General features: G+C 38.0%; 1 protein-coding gene across 1 annotated transcript in view; it reads left to right on the plus strand.

The window, feature by feature from the left end:
- Positions 1-23,527, plus strand: part of TMTC4 (transmembrane O-mannosyltransferase targeting cadherins 4) — a 54,093-nt gene that overhangs the window by 16,458 nt on the left and 14,108 nt on the right. The window contains exons 6-11 of the mRNA XM_064408348.1: positions 7,765-7,862; positions 9,953-10,045; positions 13,403-13,564; positions 14,333-14,535; positions 17,746-17,917; positions 18,005-18,136. Of these exons, the coding sequence (XP_064264418.1) occupies positions 7,765-7,862; positions 9,953-10,045; positions 13,403-13,564; positions 14,333-14,535; positions 17,746-17,917; positions 18,005-18,136 (860 nt within the window). The remainder of the gene's footprint in view (positions 1-7,764; positions 7,863-9,952; positions 10,046-13,402; positions 13,565-14,332; positions 14,536-17,745; positions 17,918-18,004; positions 18,137-23,527) is intronic.

Here is a 23,527-nt window from a genome sequence, read left to right on the forward strand (position 1 = left end):
AAACCCCTCAGGTATCAGGTTTATGTTCCTAATGAAATAGAGGTGCTTTGTGGTGATCCTACACAAAAGTGGATTGTACCAACATCCTTTTTCCTTTTGTTCTGCTGGGCTTTTTGTATATTAAAGGCAAGCATGGCCCTAAACTGTAGGTCAACTGCGTGTGTCTTTGTTCCTGGATTTGGCTGTCACATTTATATAGAGCTTAGCTCACCAAATTTTTACAAAAAGTGGGAGAAGAATTATCAAAGGTTGATTTTTTTTTTTGTTTAATTGTTACAAATAGACACATTGTAGTGTGACTCTTTTGGACCACTTAAAAGAGGGTAGAACTCTTAAGACCATCAAGATTTGTAGACTGCATTTGTATTGTCTTTTGAATATGCTTACCAAAACATGTTTGATGCCAGGTTGTTTTTGTTTTGTGAACATTAAGTGAGCATCTAAGTAAAACAAACACTGACAAGCCTGATGTGATGCTACTGATACGGCTGGGTCAGTAACATATCTCGTTTGGCTACCAGCAGCATCCCAATGCTATTAGCAGAAAGGTTATCCAAGCTTTTAATAAAGAACCTGGCTATTCTTTCAGCAAGGCAATGTGAAATTTGTGTATGACTGAATTGAAAAAATCTGTATGTGTTTCAATAGTTTAGACACAGTTAATGAATTGTCATTCTTTAAAGAAAAGGGGTCAAAAATCGTATGTGGGAGACTGGTTGGTGCTTCTTTTCACTTGAGAAAATGAATATAAAGATTTATAAATTTTTTTTGCGTGGGAGTAGGAACTCGTGAAATGTCTGAGGAGGATTTGGAAGTACTATGGGGAAAGTATATGTAATAGTGAAAACAGTCAGGAGATCAGAAAAATATCAGCGTCAGGCTGGAAAACTTCCAAAGGGAAATAATGGTTTTTGTAAAGCTCAAGATATACTGCAGCTTGTTTACCTGATTTATTTGTGGTTTCAGTGGATTTTTGGGTAGACAGTTTATTTTAGCCAGAATCTGAAGCTTTCTTTTTTCTTTTTTTTAAGTATAGGCATTTAATTATGTGGGCTATAATTATGTCTTACTGAAGTTCTACAATTCTGTTACTTTTTCCCAGTATACCGTTTTTGAAGTTAGCATCTTTGAAAGGATAACATTTATAATTGCAAGGAACTAATCTGTTGTTCTCATTCTGTCCTGCTGTTTTAAACACAACTGTGGGGACAAATCCACTGCATAGGCTTTGGAGACAGCAAGAGCTGACAACTGTTTAGGTATGTTCTGAAGGGAATTGTGGGTTATTAACTTTGTTGAATTTTAATGCAGCTTCTCTGGGAATTCATAAGGCAATTTAAAACTGCTGTAGTGTTCATTTTTTGCCTTCCTTTGTCTTCGGTTTTGACAGCGATCCAGTTGCATGTATTTGCCATCTGCATTGGCAGTCTCTGAATGAAGCAAAATGAGGAGCACATGACTTGGTCCATGTGAATAATAGTGGTGCAGATATTAAATATGGGATCAGCTCTTTGCTCATATGCTGTGACATCTAAAAATTGGCTGTGTGTTTCTGTTTTGTTTTGTTCTGTGTAGATGTCAATCAATCATCTACTAGTTCATTGCTAATTTAATAAAGCATGCAAAGTAGCGATGAGTTTTGTGAATATTGGAGGTTTATATTATGGAAATTTTCCTACAGATTGGAAACAAATATTTAAGTCTCCTGTATGAAAAAGATCATTGCTAAGATATGGGGAATTTGTTAGCTATTGTGCAATTGGTCAAGAGGTATTTACTATTGTTAAACATGTGAGCCCTGATTTTTTTAACTATGTGCCCTAGCAATTTGAACACATTGGGAGGGAATAGTTGTAAGTGGAAAACCTAACAATTTTATGATTTTAGTTGGCTGAGGAAACACAATGACCTTTTTTCTGGTAGAATTAATGCTAGCTTTCACTTCTCCAAGATGTTGTAATTCAGGGGATAGATACTTCCTTCATTGTGGCCTCTAGGTAATGAGTTTGAGATGGCTGGATATGTTTAGGAATGGCATTTCCTACTGTAATATCAATATTAAGTGAAACACTGAGCTGAACTGCAGTAATATGTACATTTGGAGATACACAAGGAGATCTTGGGCTTAATTTAATTCTAACAGTGGATTCATTTGTGATCTTTTAAGACTAGATAATTCTTCCCCCTTTGCTTAACAATTCATGAGCAGGGAACTCTTAGAGCTTGATAAGAAGAGTATTTGTAGCAGTTTAGTTGGAAGACACCATCCCCACAGACAAGGCACATTAATGGAATACATTTGAGTGTTTGTGATCCATTTCATTTAAAAAATAAAACTTCTGCAGGAGCTCAACATAACTTACTTTGCTTTAAACTTCAGAGGAGTAGGTGCTTTCACAGAATCAGTTGCTGTGTTTCACCTGAAGATGGTGACTCCATAAACTGCTCCAAGCTGTCATCTGGCTGACTCTTAAGTTGCTCAGCAGAGTTGGAAGAAGGAAATGCTGAATGCTAAAGTGTCTGAATTGATAATAATTTCTTTGGATATTGTTAGTTTTGGTTTACAATATAACTAAGCTTGGTAGTTTAAATGTAGCATTTTCTTCATACGCTTCACTTCTAAGGAGTTTGTTTTCATTGACCTGTGGATTTAGGACACCAGAAAATAAGATCTGTTGAAATAGGATTAGTATTTAAGTCCACTGTCAGTGTGTTGCTCGTAAATTTAGGATCAGTCAATTCGACACTATACAACACTTTGTGTATGCATCCTTGCCCTAGAAATGCTTATACTCAAGTCTAGCAGTCTGAATGAAGGAGCTCCCATGGCTTGTTTATGGTTTGCATAGGTATTTTTTTATTTTGAATCCCTTCAACTTTCAGACTTTATGTATTCCTAAAGAGGGACCATCTGAGCAACACTTTTTGGGTTTGTGTAGAAACACTATATTTTTTCCAGCTTAAAAGAAAAATAAGCAAGTACTCTATTTCTTTGGCATGCTTACAATTTTGTCCATCTGTTAGAGTGGCAAAATGCCCACTCACAATATGGTGTACCAGTTTCAACCAGGCACAGGTGCCAATCAGAGATCGGTTTCGTTTTCTGACACAAGATTTTTCTGGTGGGAAGCAGCGCCATATTAGGGGAATATGCTTTGTTGGACTGATTACTTCTGTTGGCATGTGTATATCTCATAATAAGCACTTATGCAGTGCTTTACATTTTCAACTCACTGTTAAAAAAAAGATGAAATTGAAGGCATTGCTGAATGGTGGTCTTTTGTATCTATTTTGCCAGCCTAGTTTACTGAGATTTCTGCAGTTGAGACAGGGGGTGGTGGGGATGGAAGGGTGTTGTGCATATTGACCCGGAACAAGCGTGAAATAAAATGTTTCTTAATTAAAATTCTTTCTCTTTGAAGTTTAATCACTGATGAATTTTGATAATATTACAATTCTGTATATAACTGTCGATTTTTTGAGCCCGCAAAAGAAAACAAAGGAACAGAGACTGTGCTTTTCAGGAGATCTTGTTTACAGAACCACAGAGTGTTTGAAGTTGGAGTGGTCTTGAGGTCACCTGACCTGACCTGCCCACCCAGGGTCACCTAGAGGCAATTGTCCAGGAGGCTTTACTGCAGGATTTTGCAGTTCCCCCACATTAAACCATATGAGATTCCTGCCAGACCATTTCTCCAGCCTGACAAGGTCCTTCTGTATGGCAGCACAACCCTCTGGTGTATCAGCCACTCCTCCCAGCATGGTGTCCTCAACAAATGTGCTGAGGGTGCCCTCTGCCCCAGCATCCACATCATTAATGAAGATGTTGAAGAGGACTGGACCCAGTATTGACCCCTGAGTATACTGGCCTTTGGTTAGACTTTGTGCCACTCACCACCACCCTCTGGACAAGCCATTCAGATAGCTTTCAGTCCACCTCACTGTCTGCACATCCAGCCTGTTCAGCAACAGCTTCTCTGTGAGGATCTTGTGAGAGACTGTGTCAAAGACCTTACTGAAGGTCTTTAATGCTCAATATCTAGGACCTTCATTATTTCTCTTTCAATGTGTTTTTATCATCTTTGCAAGTCTATGCTTAAGCTTGACTTTGCTGGGCATGCATAGTTCTTGCATCTGATACTTGGGATGTTCACACAAAGAAAAACTTCTTTACGCACAGCTTTGGGCATGTGCCTATTGAATGGCTTCTGTTTTCTTTTATTTGGCTGGACCATTTCTCCAGGCCAGATTGGATGGCACGCTGAGCAACCTGGTCTAGTGGAAGGTGTCCCTACCCATGGCAAGGGGTTGGAATCAGATGACCCATAAGGTCCCTTTGAAACCAAGCTATCATATGATTCTGTGTTTTTTCCAGTTTGTCAATGGAATTCTGACCTCCTTTGTATGATTCTTGGCCATTGAAGCCTGGCAGCATTTCTGGTCTTAATAAGCATATTTCTTATTCCGATATCTAAATGGAGTAAGGACAAAGGAAGAATCCAGTACAGAATGTTATCTTTACTTTTTTTCACAGCAAGCTGGTATCTTACCGTAGTTTTCCAGCTGTTATTTATACCCATTCTATAACAACTTCATACAGTCCTTCTTTTTTGTGGCATATTTCACACTACTTCCAGTGTTATTCTCATGCCTTTGCAAAGTCAAGGTATAGGATGTTTATAGATTTCCTTTTGTCAGGAAGACATTTTTTTTCTGTCCAAGTCAAAAGTTATACTTAGTTCTATATAAATGACTAAAATTTTTGGCAAACAATTAATCATATTCTTTTATGTTTTAGAGTGTCACTTAGAAAATATTTTTATCTAGGTGTAGTGACTTTTTTGTAATTTTGACATTTTGCCAGCCTCAAACCATGACACCAGTCAGCTTAGCTTTGTATCTGTAGTCTACCCTTTTGTATTTTTGTTCCTTTTCAAAAGTAGATATGTAGGCATTATTTTATTTTATTTGAGATTCCTGGATTCTCATGTATTTTTCATGATTTCTGAGAGGTAACAGTTGAGATTACTCTGGGTTGTATAGGACCTGTTGAGTGAGTGTAACCAGTCGTAATTTAAAACAGATTAACTTCTCTATGAATTCTGTCTTGTAGTTCACTGTTTTTGCTTTTGTCCTTCCTCCCTTTCTGCTGATGCTGTACTTGCCATCTGATTGCAACTGACCTTTCTGGGGAAAAAATGAAGGAAAAAGGCACAGAACACTTCCGTTTTCTTGGCATTGCCCATTTTATTTCTCAATGAATATTGGAGTAACTCCTTCCTTACTACTCTTCTTACTAATATATCTGTGGAATTGTGGGGATTTGTTCTTTACATACATTACCTTTTCTCATTTTGCAATGTGAACTTTCTGTGTTAGATTTTCTGTATGAATGTGCTGCTTTTACATTTGTCCTTGATGATTTGACCTAGTTCCCTTTTTACTATTACTCTTATATTTTGAATCATCAAAGCACTTCTGAATTGCCAGCTGGTCTCTTACTATATATATTTCCTACAATCTTCTGTGTTAAGATAATTTGTATTTGTGTACTGAATACTGCTTCTCTGAGAAGTGCTTAGTTGTCCTGACTCCTTCCCACTATAATTTGATTCTGAGAAGAAGAAACCTCTCAATGGAAGAAAGTCTGCTTCCATAAACACAGTAAAAGTCCATTGGCTGTCTTCACTATTTTCATTTTTACATTTACTGAGGATGACTGACAGTCATTTTGTGAACACAGAACTTTACCTTCTATCCTTGCATACTCTGTGCTATTGATTTCTACATTAGAAAAAAACCAAAACAACAGCAAAAATGCCAAAACAAAGAAACAAACAAAAAACCCACCAAAACTGGTTTTCAAGAACTGGCTGAACTGTACTGCAGAGTCTAAAAAGCTCCTTGAAGGGATGTATTTAGAATTCTTTCTGTCTTACCCGTACTCATAGAAGGAATGTTCAAGCTCTTTCCTCCATGAGTTACAACTCTCAGCTGTTCTTCTGTATAATTGATGTGGGCTGGAGTTTCCCATTGCATTTTAATTTTTCCACTTCCAATGTCTCTTTAGTCATTATGTATTTTGTATTTTCTTGCCCTTTTTTTTTTCATTATTCAGATGTGTATGACTTCTTTCCTAAAAGACTTTCTTTTATCTTTTATAACATTTGCACCTCTAATGTAAGTTTTACCTCATCTCTGGAGACATAATTTGGAGTGGAGGGAGAAGGATCAAATGCCCTCTGTGTATTGCAACGATGAATCTTAAACATCTTAGTATTCACTCTGTTGAAGTTTTAGAAGTCTTAGGTAAGAAAGGGTTTTTTTAGGTTAGAAGTAACTCAAAACCTGTTCTTTGACATATTTGTATTAAAAGTTTGGAGCTCTCTGTTACAAAAGAAGTAGCCCGGTTCAAAATGAAAGAGAAGGCCAATGTCAGCAGATCCTTTTCACACTTATGGTTACGATTTATATCTGACCCCAACAACATTTGAGGTGGTGTACTGGTTTCCCTGTATCATCAGTGCAGAGTTACAGCTCTGAAGGGTGTTCAGCTGCATTTAGCTAGGTAACTTAACCCCTAAAGGCATCCTCTGCTCATGGAGAGTTATAAAGGAAGCCCAGTGCACTAGCTTAGGTGTAGGTTTCTACTTCTGGTGAAATATCTTAATCTTGCAATTTACCCTTCTCACCGACCATTACTGCAGTTGTCTTTAAGCACTGAGGGTCAAACCTGCATTAGCAGTAGAGAAGAACTGCTCTAGAGATCAAGGAGAGTAAGAAAGGGATTCAGTCAATGAATGCAGAGTTCAACTTTGTTTTTGCACATGCCAAGTCCAAGATTGATTCTTGTGATGCCTGTAGAGCCCCTGTTACTTGAATCAAGGAACTGCCTCCCTCTGAGTGAGCAGAGTGCTTTCCTCTGTTGCTTGCACCGATGGAGTAGAGGTTGTGACAGATATGGTTTTGTGTGAAGTACCCATGTATTGTGTGTGATACTACCTTGGCTGAAGTAGGGTTGATTGTTATATTTATCTCAGATATGCCTGCTTGTAGTACCCAAAATCAGCGACATGGTACAGTCTTTAAAGACCTTTTCTTTGAGTAGAAGCTGTAGTGGCTCTTGATCTCTTAACCCCAGAGTTCCTCACCCTGCTGTAAAACTGCTTCCTGAGTGCAAGGACTAACTGCTTCTGCTCAGCTGCTGACATTTTTGAGCTCCATGGCATTCTGCTGCAGTGATAATAAAATGACATGAGGCACTTGCTAAATGCAGCAGCTCTGGAGAAGCAGCTCATTGTGCCTTTGTAGACTAGATTGCAGATAAAACAGTTTGTATGTGTGGCTCTTCATGAGGAACTATTATAAAGAATTTCTTGTTCTTATGGTAGCTTGGAAGAGAGTGGCCAGTAATGACAGAGCTCTAGCTAAGGATGATAAATGTCTCTAAATATTGGGAATTAACCTTTGCAGATGACAAATTGTGAAAATTATGTGAAGCTTCTGCCATTCTAATTAATCTGGCTAAAACATCAAGCAAATAGGGACATTTCTAATGTCTCCAAGACCAGAAAATGACTGCAATAAAGGGACAAATGCCAGCATATTGCAGGAGATGCCCTATGCTTTTTTAGTCTGTGTGTCCAGATCTTGTCTGGTAGAAAAGACTGTGATACTAAATGCTGTTTATTTTTAAAATTCTTCTTTTAATTTACCTTTAAATGTGTAAAGTGCCTAAAGATATGGCATTCTGTATTTTAACAGATAAGGAAGGACATGCGTTTTCTGTATTCTGGGTGCTGGTGAGTGTTGTCCTAGGTGCAATAGCCATGCTGTGCAAAGAACAAGGAATTACAATACTGGTAAGAATTCTCTTATTAACTGAATTTTCACCTCAACATCTGTCAGGTATAGTTGCAAAGTCTACAGAAATTAATCTTCTCCACAGCTAATGACATGCACACCTTTATATTCTGTTCAGAAAACTAATTAATGTTGACAAAAGGCAGTATTCTTGTAGATCTGTCTTAACTGTATCTTTGCCAATACGTTAGAGTTTTTCACTTTAACTTTTGTAAGCAGGTTGCATATATTTTTGCAAAGTTGAAAGGTTTTACACTGTTAGTTTCACTTTTGTTGCTCTTGTTTTTGAATTAAATTCTTGAGATAGCTTGACTACAAACTTCTTGTGAAGAGAAGTTCAAAGCTCATGAACAAAGATGTAAGTGGAGGAGAGCATTTTTAAAAGCTCCAGTCCCTTGCTTTTGTGAACGGTGTAATTATAATTAGAGCTATTGTTTATGGCCCTAATTATAATTATATTGTGGCCTAATTAGCACTTCTAGTACTGCATCTCTTCCTTTTTTTCCTTATTTAAGGGTCTGTCTGTGGAAACAGATGTAGTCATTGTTCATGTTTATTGTGGTCTGGCTTTTTATAACTTCAATGAAGGCAATGCTTTTTTGGGCCACCTCAAATGCTGTATCTGTGATTTTTACTTTTTATATAGCTATATATCTTTATTAATAAATCCAGTGTATAGCTTTAGGTGACATAGATAAGCAACAGAATCAGAAAATTCTTTGCAACAATGACCCTCTTGTCCTTGTTAGAAGAAAAGGGAAAAGAAATTACAGAAAACTTCTTGATTTGGGACTTTTTTAAAATAGATGTTTGTAGAGTGATGTGTTTTTCAAAGGTGTCTGTAAGGCATTGTCTTAATACATTAAATTATTTATTCTAGCAGTATGAAGTAACTATTTGAGCTATCAGATGCAGAACTATTATTGGATTTGTGATCTTATTTGTTTGCTGCTGCACTGCTAGGATGATTATATTTATTGTTGTGCTAAGGGGCACAGGTCAAAGGGATAAAGGGCTAAATCACCCATTAAAAAGATTACTTGGAGGCTGAATGTGATTTTCAGTAGAATTCTTGCCTTCCTATTTCCATCTGAGTGAGCCAAAAGCGTTTTAATTGCCAAGTGGCCTTTCTACATGGAACAAAGCCACACTCTAACCTATCTTCTGTCCCTTGCCTTTGACTGTTAGTGAGGGGCTTGTGGCCTCCCAGTGTACCAGCCCTTTGCTTCACCTGGAACTAGTTTTACTGGGTTTTTTTTCAGTTCAGGTTTTGATTTTTTGTTTGTTTTTTTAGTCTTTAGAACAGTGAGGTAATTTCTGAAATTATTAGAATATAGGATAAATGCTCAAGAATTACCATGGTGATATGCTGAAACTTTGAAGCAGAAATGTTAAGGCTTGATTTTGCCGGTAACCTCAATAGAATTACCCCTGGACACATTTATACAGTCTGTCTGCTTGGAGATAGTTATGTGCAAGTGTAGCCCTGCAAAGCACTGAATATATTCTAGTTTTGTGTAGTGGCTGATGTCATGTAGAACTCTTCTTCCCCCCCCCCCCCCACCCCAACAACTTGCACCGTGTTTATTGCTGTTAATGCAAGAAAAACAAGTCTGATATCTCTGTTAAATCTTTCTCAGCCTTTGTCTGTACCCTTTAAAAACAGTATTTCTGAAACATGGAAGTCCAAAGATACCATACAACAAAAAATAAGTAGAAGGCTTTAAGAAACTCCACCTTACTGATAGAAGCCTTACCTTTTGACTGCAGCATTTACACTGCAGAACGTTTGGGGAAGAAGATGGAGATCAGAATTCTGTTGTGACCATGCATATGTTATCTAGCTTTCTGGTGCATGGTATTCCCTGAAGGGTTATACCCTGTAGCAGGAGAATTTCCATTACAGTAAAATTTTTTCTACTAATATGAGCTCCGTTTACCATTCTGCCATCATTACTACCAATGTATCTCTCGAATTGTTTGGAATCAGAATTAAGATGTACAGTGAATCAATTTAAGATGTATTTAAAAGAAAATATTTGTGTTTAGCTGCTTCATCTTATGCTGTTATTTTCTCTTGGTTCCTTAGGGTTTGAATGCAGTGTTTGATGCACTGGTGATTAACAAGATAAATCTTTTGGAGCTCATTCGAAAGTTATTGTATAAGGACAAGTCATTGGAGGTGAGTCCTTGGATGTTTTGTTCATTCTTACAGGTTTTGTTCATTCTGGCCATTCAGCCAGTTATGTCCTAAAAGACAAAGATTCAGCTTCTGGCAGTTTTGTTGTTGCTGAGAATTAGGGAAAAAAAACAAGCAAGCAAACAAACAAACAAACAAAAAAAAAACAACAACCAAAAAAGGCATTATTAGTCAGCCTATTAAGGCATCTTTGCAGCAACACGAGTGGTAATGGGGTATTGCTAGAATTGCATTGATTAGTGAAACCCCTTCCACAATTTTCTCAACAGTATATTAAAAATGTTATATGGAACAGTTGACTGCCTGAGGCAACAAGCTCTCCAAGGTCAGTAACCATACACCTGAAATGGTACTTGGAATGGTTTGGTCAGAATAAAGAGAGGGAGAGATTTATGCAGGTTCTCAATGACATTGTTAGACAAGTACATTAAAAACACATTATGTTAATGGGTCCTAGTAGTTTTGTAGTTTAAAAGAAAAAGTTAGGTAAGCACTGATAGCTGCTAGGGATTGATTTTTCTGACTTTCATTGATGTCAATTTATCTGATATTGTCTCAAGTGGAGTCTGGCACCTAGTATTGGCACTGGCAAGCAACAGAAACAATCAGCCTCAGATCAATGAAGGATAACAGCCAAATAGACCTACAGCCTACTAGAGCATCACAGCTGTTGAACAGCTAAGATTCTCATCCAACATTCCACAAGAATATTCCTTGTACTTTGCTTCAGTCTGGTTTCACTGTAGAGGAGTCTTGCTAATATTTCTGAGTGGCACAAGTCCTGTGGGGCTTTTAAAGTCCTTTGCAAGGAGTAAAATGAAGAGCTTCAGGGGAAAACAGGGGAAGTAGGTTCTCTAGAAATTAAACTATAGATTTGACCAAGAAGAGCTAAGTCAGGACTACAGGAGTGTTTCAGGCACTAAATAGGAATGCTGCAAAGTTTTGCTGTATAAGGAGACTGATGTCAACTAGAATATGACAAGGGAAGCATCTAGAGCTGTAGGGATCTACAGCAGAGCTAGTTCAGAATTAAGTGCTGGAAAGAAAAGGTAATAAGTACGACCTTGGGAATAAGTGGTCAGTCAAGCCTCACATCAGTGCCTGGTAAGATCATGGAACAGATCCTCCTGGAAGTTATGTCAAAACATGCAAATGACAGGGAGGTGACTGGAGACAGCCAACCCAGCTTCAGCATGTGCAGATTGTGCTGGACTAATCTCATGGCCTTCTGGAATGGAGAAGAGAAGGCTCCAGGGAGACCACCTCTCTAGGAAGCCTGTTCCAGTGTTTGACCAGTAATAAATTCTTTACAATGAGGGTGGTGAGGCACTGGAATAAGTTACCCAGAAAATTTGTGGATACCCCATCCCTGGAAGTGTTCTGGGCCAGACTTGACAGGGCTTTGAACAAACAGATCTAGCAAAAGACATCCATGGCATCCCTTCCAGCCCAAACCATTCTATGATTCTAGGAAATGTTAGAGTCAAACCTTTTTGGAGAGTTATTCTTTAAGCATGAAGAGCTGAAAGTATGATGCTTCTGTTTAAAAGAACTTTTAAATGGTTCTGTTTCAGTGAAGAAAACATCAGATGTTTTCCCTCTTACTCTTTTAGTAGAAGTAATTAATTTTAGTTCCTGTTACCTGCAAAAATCTGTTCTGCTCTTTTCAAGGAAGCATGTCTAAGATTGTTTTGCTTTGTTGAAAGGCAAATCCTAAAATCTCTTCAAGTAAGAACATTTTTTTTCCTTCTTGATTGAGACAGGTTTCAGTTTCATGCCAGATTTCAGTTAGTTCTGAATCAGAGAGGATACAATAACACTTCTTCCACTTTCACATTCTGCCTACTGAGAGATTTCATAGCAATTGTGAAATCTGGCCTTTAAGAGACTGCATGTTCTGTTAAATGAAATTAAGCCCTGGGCTAAGAGATTTTGTTGTTAATCTGTCATAAAGCAGTTATAAATATTCACTACATGTGGGTTTTTTTCATAGTACAATTTTCTCCAAAAGCTATTTTATAGGAAAACCATTCCTAAATCCTCCTTGTAGTAACTTTGGTTACTGAGATGTCCAGGTTGGAAGCAATCATTTAAGCACAAAGGCTAGTTTACGTAAAATCAAAATTACAGACTTCTTCATCCTTAAGTATTCAACTAAATATTTTGTCATGACTCCAATTGTCAATTACAAATACTAAAAAGTAATCTGAAAATTGTTTTTTTTTAATTTAACTTTTCCATCCTTTTAGAAAATAAGTATCTTCAGCCAGTGCACTGATGTTTGTCTTTGTTCAGGAAGCCTAACTTTTTTTTTTTTTTTTTAAAGTTCAGACATAGCTGATATTGATATCCTAAACAATTATGGTGGTCCTTGCTAAAGAGCATATTCCACTAAGAGGTAATCGTAATTATTGTGCCATCTTAAAGCTTTGACTGGTGTACTGTTATACTTACCGATGATTCTGTTTCCAGTCTCCACTGGTGAAGCTTGATGAATCTCTACGATGTACACTGTTTTGGTTTTTTTTTGTTTGGGTTTGGTTTTTTGGTTTTTGTGTGCTTGGAGAAAATTGTTATACATTCTGGAGAAAAATATATAAAAGTCTGTCAGATTTACTGTCCACATCATCACTTCTTTATGTTTTATGTAACTTGCCTTCTTTATAGCCTGGAGGGTGTATTATGAAATGCATGATGTAAACCAATTGAGTTAATATATACCAAACACAATTTTATACTTTTTCTGATCTTGGGTCATTTACCCTGAAGTAAGTGATTTGGGTGCCGCTCTGTTATTAGCTTTTTAATCAAGTTTTTGAGTGTGAAAATTTTAATTCAGTTTCTAATTCCTCCTAGTTCCTAACTGTGCAGTTTTCTTGGTATATACCTGTAATTTTACCTTTAAAGATATCTAAGTGGACAAAATTTGTCCATGACAAGCAGACAGCTGAAAATAGCTATTTAAAACAAAGTCCCCAAAGTACTTACCCTCCATTTTAGAAAGAAAAGATAATTTAATATGCTGTATACTAAAGGCTGTATTCTGCTCAAATTCCCTGTCAGAAAATGCCATGGAAAGCTACATCAGCTATGGAATTACAGAGGATTTGTAGAAGAGAGTCTTCTTGAAGTAACCAGTTTTGTTTACTGATTGAGAAGGAAATTAATTTTTTTTGCAAAAAATACTTTCCCATTAAAATGTCAACTCTAATAGCAAAAATACACAGGAATAGGTTTTTCTTTCTGAGATAGAGGTGAAAAGGAAGTGAATGTGTTGGGTAAGAGACCAAATACTGTTTCTATATGAGGTGGGGTTTTTTTCTTCTTTCTTTCCTGTAGAGTGCTGGGCTGTTAAGGAAGGGGCTGCTCTTCAGGATAACTCTTTTGATGTGTGGAGGGGCTGGGATACTCTATATCCGCTGGAGGATTATGGGCACAGGGCCACCAGCTTTCACTGAAGTAGACAACCCAGCTTCATTCGCTGACAGTCTGTTTGTAAGAGTAAGTTACAAAGTTGTTTTTTTCTGGCCAGCTCAGAACGTTTGTCTTTTGTCATAAAATTAAGTTTTCTGTGCTTCTAAGAAACAATAAAATGGGCAGTTTTTACATTTCGAGATATGTGTGGTGAGTCACCTTCACCTGTGCTGCCATGATGATTCTCTGCAATTTTTTTTTAATAGTATACAGTGTATACTCTTTACATTCAATTTAGCATGCACTATACACATTGAAGTACTTTGCCATTAACTCAATTTTTTCCCATGCATGCAAGAAATTAGCTTTTGCTGATTTCCATCCCTTTTCCACATACTATGCTTGACTTTTCACCTTCTTTCACAACTAAAGAAAATAGCATGAAGTTCTAGTCTGGTGTATTTGGAGTGTGTCTTAGCAATATACCTCTGGTGGCATTAAGGATCTTTCTAGAGATGGAGAATGAAAGATGAAGACAGTGGATGATGACTTTTGATGTTTTCTCCTGTTGTACGAGATTGTTCTTTTTATGTATGAATATTGGTTGAACAGCACAGAATTGCATTTCCCTGCTCTGAACTAGAGAGCCACCTAGCTATGTTTAATAGAAAATTAAAATTTAATTTCACAGCTGTAATTGTAATGGATATGTAAATAGTTGTAGTCTAACAGTATTCATGTCCTCTATTGTGTTACAAGGGAAATGAGGGAAGAGAAATGGACTAAAGTTGCCCCCTTCTCCCCCCCACCCAAGTTTAGTATCAAATAAATGTTTGTTTTCTCTTTGACTGACAGGCTATAAACTATAATTACTACTATTCACTGAATGCATGGTTGCTGTTGTGTCCCTGGTGGCTGTGTTTTGATTGGTCAATGGGCTGCATACCCCTCATTAAATCCGTCAGCGACTGGAGGATAATTGCACTAGCAGCACTTTGGTTCTGCCTAATTGGTCTGATATGCCAAGCTCTGTGCTCAGAAGACAGCCATAAGAGAAGGTAAGAGACAGTGATGAATTTTAAATGCCTGGCCAACTTGAGTACAGTATTATTTTGTTAAATCCACTAGTGATAATTTTAACAATTCAGTAGAACCAGTGTCTAGCAAATGCAATTCAAATAAATATTTATAGCTGTCATTACAGTTTTATCCCAATTTGGGTCCATCACTGTACACCAACTAGTAGGAAACAGAGTTGGAGGAGGAGGTATGGATGGCTGCTTTATTTTTTCTTCTGAAATAGTGTTTTGAAATCCTTAACACTGTAGGTGGTAAAAAGTAATATGTGCTCAAAACGCAGTAGGAAATTGTTTGTTGTTGCCTGTACATCCTACAAGTCATAATTTCCTTTAATTTCCTCCTAATAATGGAAGAGAGGAGATGTGCTTTGAAATCAGGTAGAAATACTAGCCATGTTCATACAGTTAAAAAGTAAAATGCTTGACCCATAGTAGGTACTCAGAAAACAACTTGTACTTTACTCAAAGAAACTAAAAAATTTATTGTAAACTGTTCTTTCTCACTAAGGGCTTCTGTTTAACTTTGTAGGTTCTGTTACCATGGATTTTATGTAGACTTAATTTCTCAGTTCCTTAAAATTTTCCAACTGCTCAGTCATAGAATGGTTTCAGTTGGAAGAGAACTTAAAAGTCAGGTAGTTCCAGTCCCCCTGCCACAGGCAGAGACACCTTTCATGAGAACAGGTTTCTCAAAGACCTGTTTATCCTGGCCTTGAACACTTCTAGGAATGGGACGCTGTCAGTACATGTCCTTTTGAAAAGCCCATCTCCAGCTCTCTTGTTGCCCTCTTTAGGTACTGGAAGATTGCTAGAAGGTTTCCCTGGAGGCTTCTCTTCTCCAGGATACACAATTCCACCTCTCTCAACCTGTCTTCATAGGAAACGTGCTCCAGCCTTCTCCTCGTCTTCATGGCCCACCTCTGGACTCACTCCAACAGGTCCATGTCCTCTTTATCTTGGGGGCCACAGAGCTGGATGAAGCACTCCAGCTAGGATCTCAGCAGAGCAGAGTAGGATGAGTAGGATGTGCAGGACCTGGCCCTGCTGGCCATGCTGCTTTGATGCAAGCCAGGATATGGTTGGCTTTCTGCACTGCAAGTGCACATTGCTGGGTCATGTTCAGCTTCTCATTGCTGAACACCCCCAAGTCCTACTAAGGGCTACTCTCATGCCATTTTCTTTGTTCTTGGGACTGTTCTTTGTTCTTGCCATCTTTGTTCTTGGGATTGCCCTGACCCAAGCACCAGACCTTGCACTTGGGTTTCATGAGGTTTGCATCAGCCCACCTACCCTGTCCAGGTCCCCCTGGATGGCATCCTTTCCCTCCACTGCACAGCTGGGTGTCGTGGGCAAACCTGCTGAGGTGCACTCAGTCTCACCATCTATGTCACCAACAAAGATGTTAAACAGTACCAGTCCCAGTACCAGCCCTTGAGGAGCACCACTTGTCACTGGACTCTGGACACTGAGCCATTGACTGCAACTCTTTGCATGCAACCATCCAGCCACTTCCTTAGCCACCAAGAGGGCCAGCTGTCAAATCCATGTCTCTGGTTTAGAGACAAGATGTCACACTGGACAGTGTCAAATGCTTTGCACAAGTCCAGGTAGATGACATCACTTGCTCTTCCTTTATCCAACAATGCTGTAACTCCACTGTAGAATGCTATAAAATTTGTCAGGCACATTTTTCCCTTAGTGAAGCCGGATTGGCTTTCACCAATCACCTCCTTATTTTCCAGGTGCCTTAGCATATTTTCCAGGAGGATCTGCTCCATGATCTTGCCAGGCACAGAGGTGACCTACTGACCTAGTTTCCTGAGTCTGCCTTTTTCCCTGTTTAAAACATGAGCATCTCCCCTTTTCCAGTCAGTGGGAACTTCTGCAGACTCTCATGACTTCTCAAGTATGATGGGTAGGAACTCAGCACTATCTTAGCAATTTCATCCATCAGTTCCCTTGGGATCTGCAAGCGCACCTTACCAGATCCCATGGAGTTGTGCACCTTATGTGTTCTTGAACCTGACCTTTTTCTGCAGCAGGCAGTTCTTTGTTCTCCCAGTCTCTGCCTTTGCCTTATGTGACTTGAGCAGTGTGGTTGGAGTACTTGCTAGTGAAGTCTGAGACAAAAAAGTCACTGAATACCTCAGCCTTCTCCATGTCCTGGATAGCCAGGGTTCCCAAATGCTTCCACATTTTCCACAGTCTTCCTTTTATCACGAACAGAGGTAATTCTGTTGCTCAGAGTGCAAAATCTTATGCTTCTCTTCCTTCTCATTCCTTCAAATGTTAACAGTGCACCTGCCTGCCTTTCTGCTGTTCCCATACTTATTTGCATAGATAAATAATTTTGGAGAGAGGGTGGAACTCTTGCTGCTAGTGATGTCATACTTTCTAGTAAAAATGCACTCACTAAGCCTTTATTCCTAAATAAAGATTTTTAGTAAAAGTGAAGACAAAATGTATAGTGAAGGCCTAGGTCTTGTGGGGATGAGAAAAGCTAGGATGCATCTGCCTTACAGTGTAGAGATTAATTTGTAATAAATTAGAATAGAAAATTACCATGCCCATGACCTTTGTAAGAAACACCTGACATAGACCTGATTCTTATTCCCTTATGCCCACTCTGTAAAATGAGGTACCTAGACTCTTTTGTCTGAGCTCTGTATAGTCAATAATGACTTGCCTGCTGAGGATGCTAACATTGGTGCCAAAAAAAAGGAAGAGAAACTGCTCTCAAAAACTGTGTGTCTCTTCTGTCAGTAGAACGAGAGTTAATGTCTAACTTTCAAGTGGTTAACCACAATGGATTCTACTATTGATGTGTTTGTTAGGAGAAAAAACACCTTCTCAGCTGAATGTGCACCTAAGTTTCTTCTTTAACAGTGACTTACGGTTTTGCCCCCATTACTGTCTTACTAGGTCCAAAAATAGACAGGTAGCTTTTACCATTACTCTTCCTGCCTGTGTATTTTAAATAGGAGTTATATAATTAATATGTAATGGGGCTATTTTCTGGCCTGGAATTATGAATATTGCTTTTTTGGAAATTATAGCAATGATTTTTAAAGTGCCTCCCTGTCCTATATGCACATCCTTCTACCATGTTTAAATAAACTTTATATGTTAAGTGGAAAAGGTTCTTTAGTTAAGATTTGTAGTTAACCTGAGAATGTTTCTTGTTTGCAGAATCCTTACACTGGGACTTGGATTTCTTATTATCCCTTTTCTTCCTGCAAGTAATCTCTTCTTCCGAGTAGGATTTGTTGTTGCAGAGAGAGTCATCTACCTCCCCAGTATTGGATATTGTATTCTTTTTACATATGGATTTAGTCTCTTGAGTAAGCAAGCCAAGAAAAAGGTACCATCAAAATAATCAGTAAAGTTGTTGATGATGAAGCAGTTCAATTGCATGATTTGTTTCTTAACTTGGCTCTCTTTCCTTAAGAAAATTCTTGCTGTGGCAGTACTTGGAATCTTGTTGATAAATGTAATGCGCTGTGCGCTCCGCAGCAGTCAGTGGAGGTCAGAAGAGCAGCTTTTTAGGAGTGCATTGTCTGTCTGCCCTCTGAATGCAAAAGTAAGTCACTCATTGACTTCTAATCTTTTTTTATTTTTCTTTTGTTTTTAAGTGTTTTGAAATGTGGGGTCAAGGAGGTATTATGCATAGTTAATATATTGTGCTACAGTGTTATTCACAGTCTTGCTGGGTTCAGAAATGACATTGACGTGTCAGACATCTAAATTACAGTGGCAGCATAGTCAAAATACCAGAAAGTGCAAATTACAATATTGTAATTCAGAACTTGGAGGTGGGAGTGGAGAGGTGAGGGAGAGGGGAGAATGCTCTTCAAGAAAGGCATCAAGTCAAATTGGATGTACTGCTAATAAAATCTATTTAGAAGAATTGTGTGTATAATTGCAAGTTATTGCGACAAAAATATCAAAACAAGCTTAGTAAGTTGTAGCAATGTATTCAACTGAAAAATGTCTGTGCTGTTTTTAGAATCCCTTCTGTGTACCTTCCAGTGGTATATAAAGCCAGCACAGCTGAGGGACAAAGCAGCATATCATCAATGCAATTGCGAGATGTGGGAGTAAAATCTTGCTCCCACTTCTGCTTTTTTACAGCAGCTGAGCAGGCTAGACTCTTCAGACATGGGCACTGAGGAAAGCTGCAATTTTCCCTGCAGGCTTAGTGAGGGAACAAGTAAGATGGTGGGGCTGGATAGGATGTTCCACTGAGCTGAGCAGCAATGTTCAGCATTGGAGACTGACTCCAGCCTCCAACAGAGGTGACCTCCACAGCAGTCCTTTGACAGCCGAGAGCGTGATCTGTTGGAGCACACCACTGAGCCCTGATGTTGTCTGAATTTTAGTAAAGAGACTCTTTGAAAACCCGGGGAGTGGGAATGTGCAGCTTGTCGATAAAAATACATTGATGTTTTAAAAGATGAGGTTCCTGTAATCTAGAATGGTTTCTAGAAAATACCAATCAAGACACAGGGTTTAAAAAGGAACCTGTGAATGCTCAGCTTCACAAAGAGAATGAAAAATTTAGCAATTACTGGAATACAAATATGCAACAATGAGCTGTAAAAAACATTTATGGCCAATATTTGTAACATGGTGGCATCTTTTAGTAGTCTGAGATTTTAATACATAAGAAAGAGCTGTTGTATTTTTTTGTGTGGCAGTGGTAGGCAACCATCTTCTTTTTAATGATGACCTCAGTATATCTTGTCTTCTGGATGACAAGCACATACTATAAATGGAGCAAATGCAATCTGTTTTCTTTGTGTGTAACTCCATCCATCTGCCATGGTGAGAGTGCTTTAGACAGATCCACACTCTTTGCCTGTGCTCCAAGCTCCTTGGCCTCCAGCCACGGCTGGCCGGGAAGCTGTGGCTGCTCCCACAGTACCGCGCTGGAGCCGATAAGCTGTGCACAAGCTCCTGAACTCATGCAGCTGGTTTCAAGCCAATGAATGTACAGGCAAAATGAGCTTGTGTTTGTCAACACTGGGCACTGTAGGCATGCCTGAACTGTATTTCTGCTGGTGACAGCTTGTGCAAGTGGAAAGCATGGAAATGTGAACCAGGAAAGGATTGTAGGCTCACATTCCCATTGTGCTGAAGGATGTAACTTTGAAATCACAATAGACAGGAATTTTTCTAAGCAGGAACATTAGAGAGTCCATGTATGAGAGCCTGTGTCTTCTTTTCTTTATGAACTCAGCTATATTTATTTAATTCTGACAAAGGTAAATGTAAAAGTTTGCACCTGGTTTTGTTTTGATCTTCAGTTGTCTTGAAATTACAGGCTTCCTTTAAAAATTACTCCACAGGACTTTCTTTCAGTGACCCATTTATTTCAGTGGGAGGCTGCTGCAGACCAAAGAATGGCACACAGATAATAGCTTTTTCTTGTTGTTCTTGAAACATATTAAATATGTGTAATGTGGTCATGCTTTGCTTCCATTATGTATCAGGATCTCAAAATCTCAAATCCTCAGTAGCAGAAAAATCTGTTCAAGTTTTGTTGTACAGCTCTTTTCAATTCCAAATTGTCTGTGTGGGAAGTACAGAGTAAACTTACCCTAATTCTAAATAACAAGTTGTAACAGCACTGCCTTGTCTAATTTCAAGACTCATTTCTTTAAACATACCCTTTAGATAAAAATGTGGAAACTGCATTAAATGAGATTGTGTGGCACAGTAGTGAATCTGGTGCCTTGACACATCTGGCTCGAGAGGATGACATTTAAGATCAACTTTAATAAATGTTGCCCAGTGATTAAAATTTATTGGAAATAAATAAAGCTACAAATATTTTGACCTCTAAAAAAGTTCCCAATACAGATTTTTAAATGTTTTGAATATTTTAAAATTTATTTTAAATGTTATTTATTTACAATATTTAAATATATATATGTTTTTTATATGTATGTTATATGTGTGTGTATATATATATATTTACATAAATATAAAATACGTGGTGGGTGGGTGGATGGGTAGGGTTTTTTAAGAGAGAGAAAAAAGTATGTTACAGATCTTGGTTAAACATGCCCAGGAGCATGTCACACATTTGAACTTGTGTGGCCCTGCACTCAGGTTGGTTTTAAAGGCCAAGAGACTGAAACAGTACACATTTTTAATATATATGGCAGTATTTTCCTTAGCTGAACAGGAGGTGCCTTTGTGTTGGTTCCATTTTTCCTACCACCTTTTTCATACTGTATGGATTGGATTCTTCTCCTAGGGAGGAGAAGCTGTTTCTTTTAGCATTTAGTTCCTCTCCTTGGCCTAAATGAGAGACATAAGTCAGAAGGACTGTATCCTAGATTTGTCTTTCTCTCCACTGATGATAAAAGAAGTCCTGACAACTACAGCAGATGTGGATATGTGAGATTATGTGAGATTTTGACCCTCTCCTACTGCTGTTCACTTTTTATAGACATTGGTGGATTGCTCCTCACCTTCTGAAGACATTACACATTGTTTCTTTTAATTTTAAAGATTATTCCCAAAAATGCTCATCTTGCTGCTTTTTTTTTTTCAGTTGGAAATGTTTGCATTGTTGGAAGAACTGAGTTATTTTTTGTCATCTTTTAGAAAAGCCATAGCAGTTAAGAATCCAGAGATGGTCTTTATTCCTGGATAACCTCCTCTCATTGATTATCTAAATAAATAATTGCAGTTACATTGTTACACACATGGGAAATAGCCAGCATTTTTCTTTTCCTGGATTTGAAATAACTGAATTTAAATTACTGTAAATTATTGTGATTTTGTACATAATCTCTACATTCTCCTTGCTACTGGCTTTTCTTTAAAGGATAGAAATTAATAAACATAATTTTTGAAAACTTTTCTGCAATATTAAGCAAGGAAGTTAAAATACTCCCAACATAATGTTGCTAACTATCTGCCTTGACATACCAGAGTAAGTAACTTTGAAATTTATGCTTTATGCAAACTGCAATCGTTATAGATACAAGTTTGTCAGAGAAGAGCTATGCTAATACTGAAAAGGTACAATTAGTTTGTGAGGTTGGTTTCTATATTTTTGTAAAAGGTCCTGTAAAACCTCTTTGTTACAGAACAAGATTTAATGTTGCCAGAGGATCTGATCTTTGATCCTTAAGGAAACTGATCTAGAGGGCATTTCCTTTAGATATTGAGATTTTTTTTTCTTTATGCTCTATATTAAAAAAGGATTATCTTCTCAGGAATTTACCTAAAGTGCTGTGTTTATACAGCCTATTTGCAGTGTTTTGCCACCATTTTAAATGTCAATTTTTGTGTATACAAGCACAGTCATGCAGAATAATCTTTAGACAACATTAGGTACACAAACAAGATGTGAATACCAAAAAAGATTTGTTTTATTATTATTTAGAAAACAGAATTTTAGTAGTAGAAGAAAGAGAAGCTTGATGACACAAGCTGGCATTGAACAGAGGCATCTGCATGTTCCTGGAGAAATTTTGACATCTGTGCTTTGCTTTCATCCTTTTCAGTAAATGTTCATATTCGCTGGAAAAGAGATTATCAGCAGCCAGGAAGAGAGAGTAAAATTGGTGATAATAGTAATGCTCCAGCTGAGGGGGTGTACCTCCTGGAAGATGATATTACATTTCAATTTCTTCCTGTTCTGCTTTGAGGGAAAACAAAACCAAAAATCAGTCTGGCAATAATTTCATTTTTGTACAGGAAAATATTTTTTTCCTCTCCTTCTTTAAATTTTACATTTAAATAAGAGTTCAAGTACTATGTATATCTGGCACAGAATAATATGCAGCGCTTTTTCTTTTTTATACTGGCTTCTTAGGTTGGTTGAGGTATTGAACAGACAAATACAGAGAGCCTATTCCTTGGCTAGGCTCTGGTGCTATGGTTATGTTAAACAACACATGAGAGAAAGTGGCTTCTACCCTAGGGTATTTTTACCTGATCTCTTAGATTTCTGAGAATACTATGTTGTTATGCATCCCTGAAAAATGCTCCTTTTAGAGCTATTACTGTAAAGTAATTGCCTGTTTAAGATTGATAAAGGATCATCTGAGTATAATGTAATACGTCATTTCCAGTTAATATTTAATCATTTAATAACAAAGGGCTCTTAAATGTTTAACCAGGAAAGGAAAATCTTCCCTCCCAGGCTGGCATGCACAATATCTGTCAAAAACAGAAGAACCACACGTCTAGACATGAAATTTTAAACAACTCACTGGCCTCTCGTTATTAAAGACCAGATTCCTCCCACCCATTGGTACATGGAAAGGTCCTGTGTCCCCGTGCTGTGCAGGGGAGTCACAGCCCTGTGCTCAGCAGACAGCGTGGTCACTGCAGACCTGCCTTCAGTGACCTAAAGGCTGACCTTGGCATCTCTCTGCTGTGGCACTGAAGTGAGAGACGCAGCTGGATGGCAAAGTACCTCTCAGGTGACTGGATGTGGCTGGAAACCCTTTGCTGCTTCTGCTCTTAAGAGCAGGATGTGGCTGCATCTTATAACCCATTGCAGGACTGCCTTTGTCATTGGATGCTTATGGTAGGCTGGGCACTTCTTTTGATATGTTTGGTTTTTTCCTCTTCCTTTCTCTGTCACCACCATATTAAGAGGAACTAAAGCTAAAATTTAACTTGAAAGGAAATTAGAAAACTTACATACAGCAAGGAGCCCTTCATTTTTTAGGGGTATTGTATAGAAACATCATTTCCTTTCACACAGGAGCTATAGCTGAGGGCAAAAGAAATATACCATTTGAAAGGCTAATAGTTTATTTAAATAGTTGTTCAATCAGTTTTAGTACACTATAGTATATCTTTTTAGTTCAGTTCACAAAATGTACATGTGCACTTAATACTTCATTTGATGTTTTGACTTGAGAGAATTGATATCTCTCAGTTTTCTTCAGACTGCACAATTCTGTTTATATGAGAAAAATATTCTTGCTGCTGGTACTTT

The sequence above is a fragment of the Passer domesticus genome, chromosome 2 (assembly GCF_036417665.1).
Source record: "Passer domesticus isolate bPasDom1 chromosome 2, bPasDom1.hap1, whole genome shotgun sequence".
Lineage (NCBI taxonomy): Eukaryota > Metazoa > Chordata > Aves > Passeriformes > Passeridae > Passer > Passer domesticus.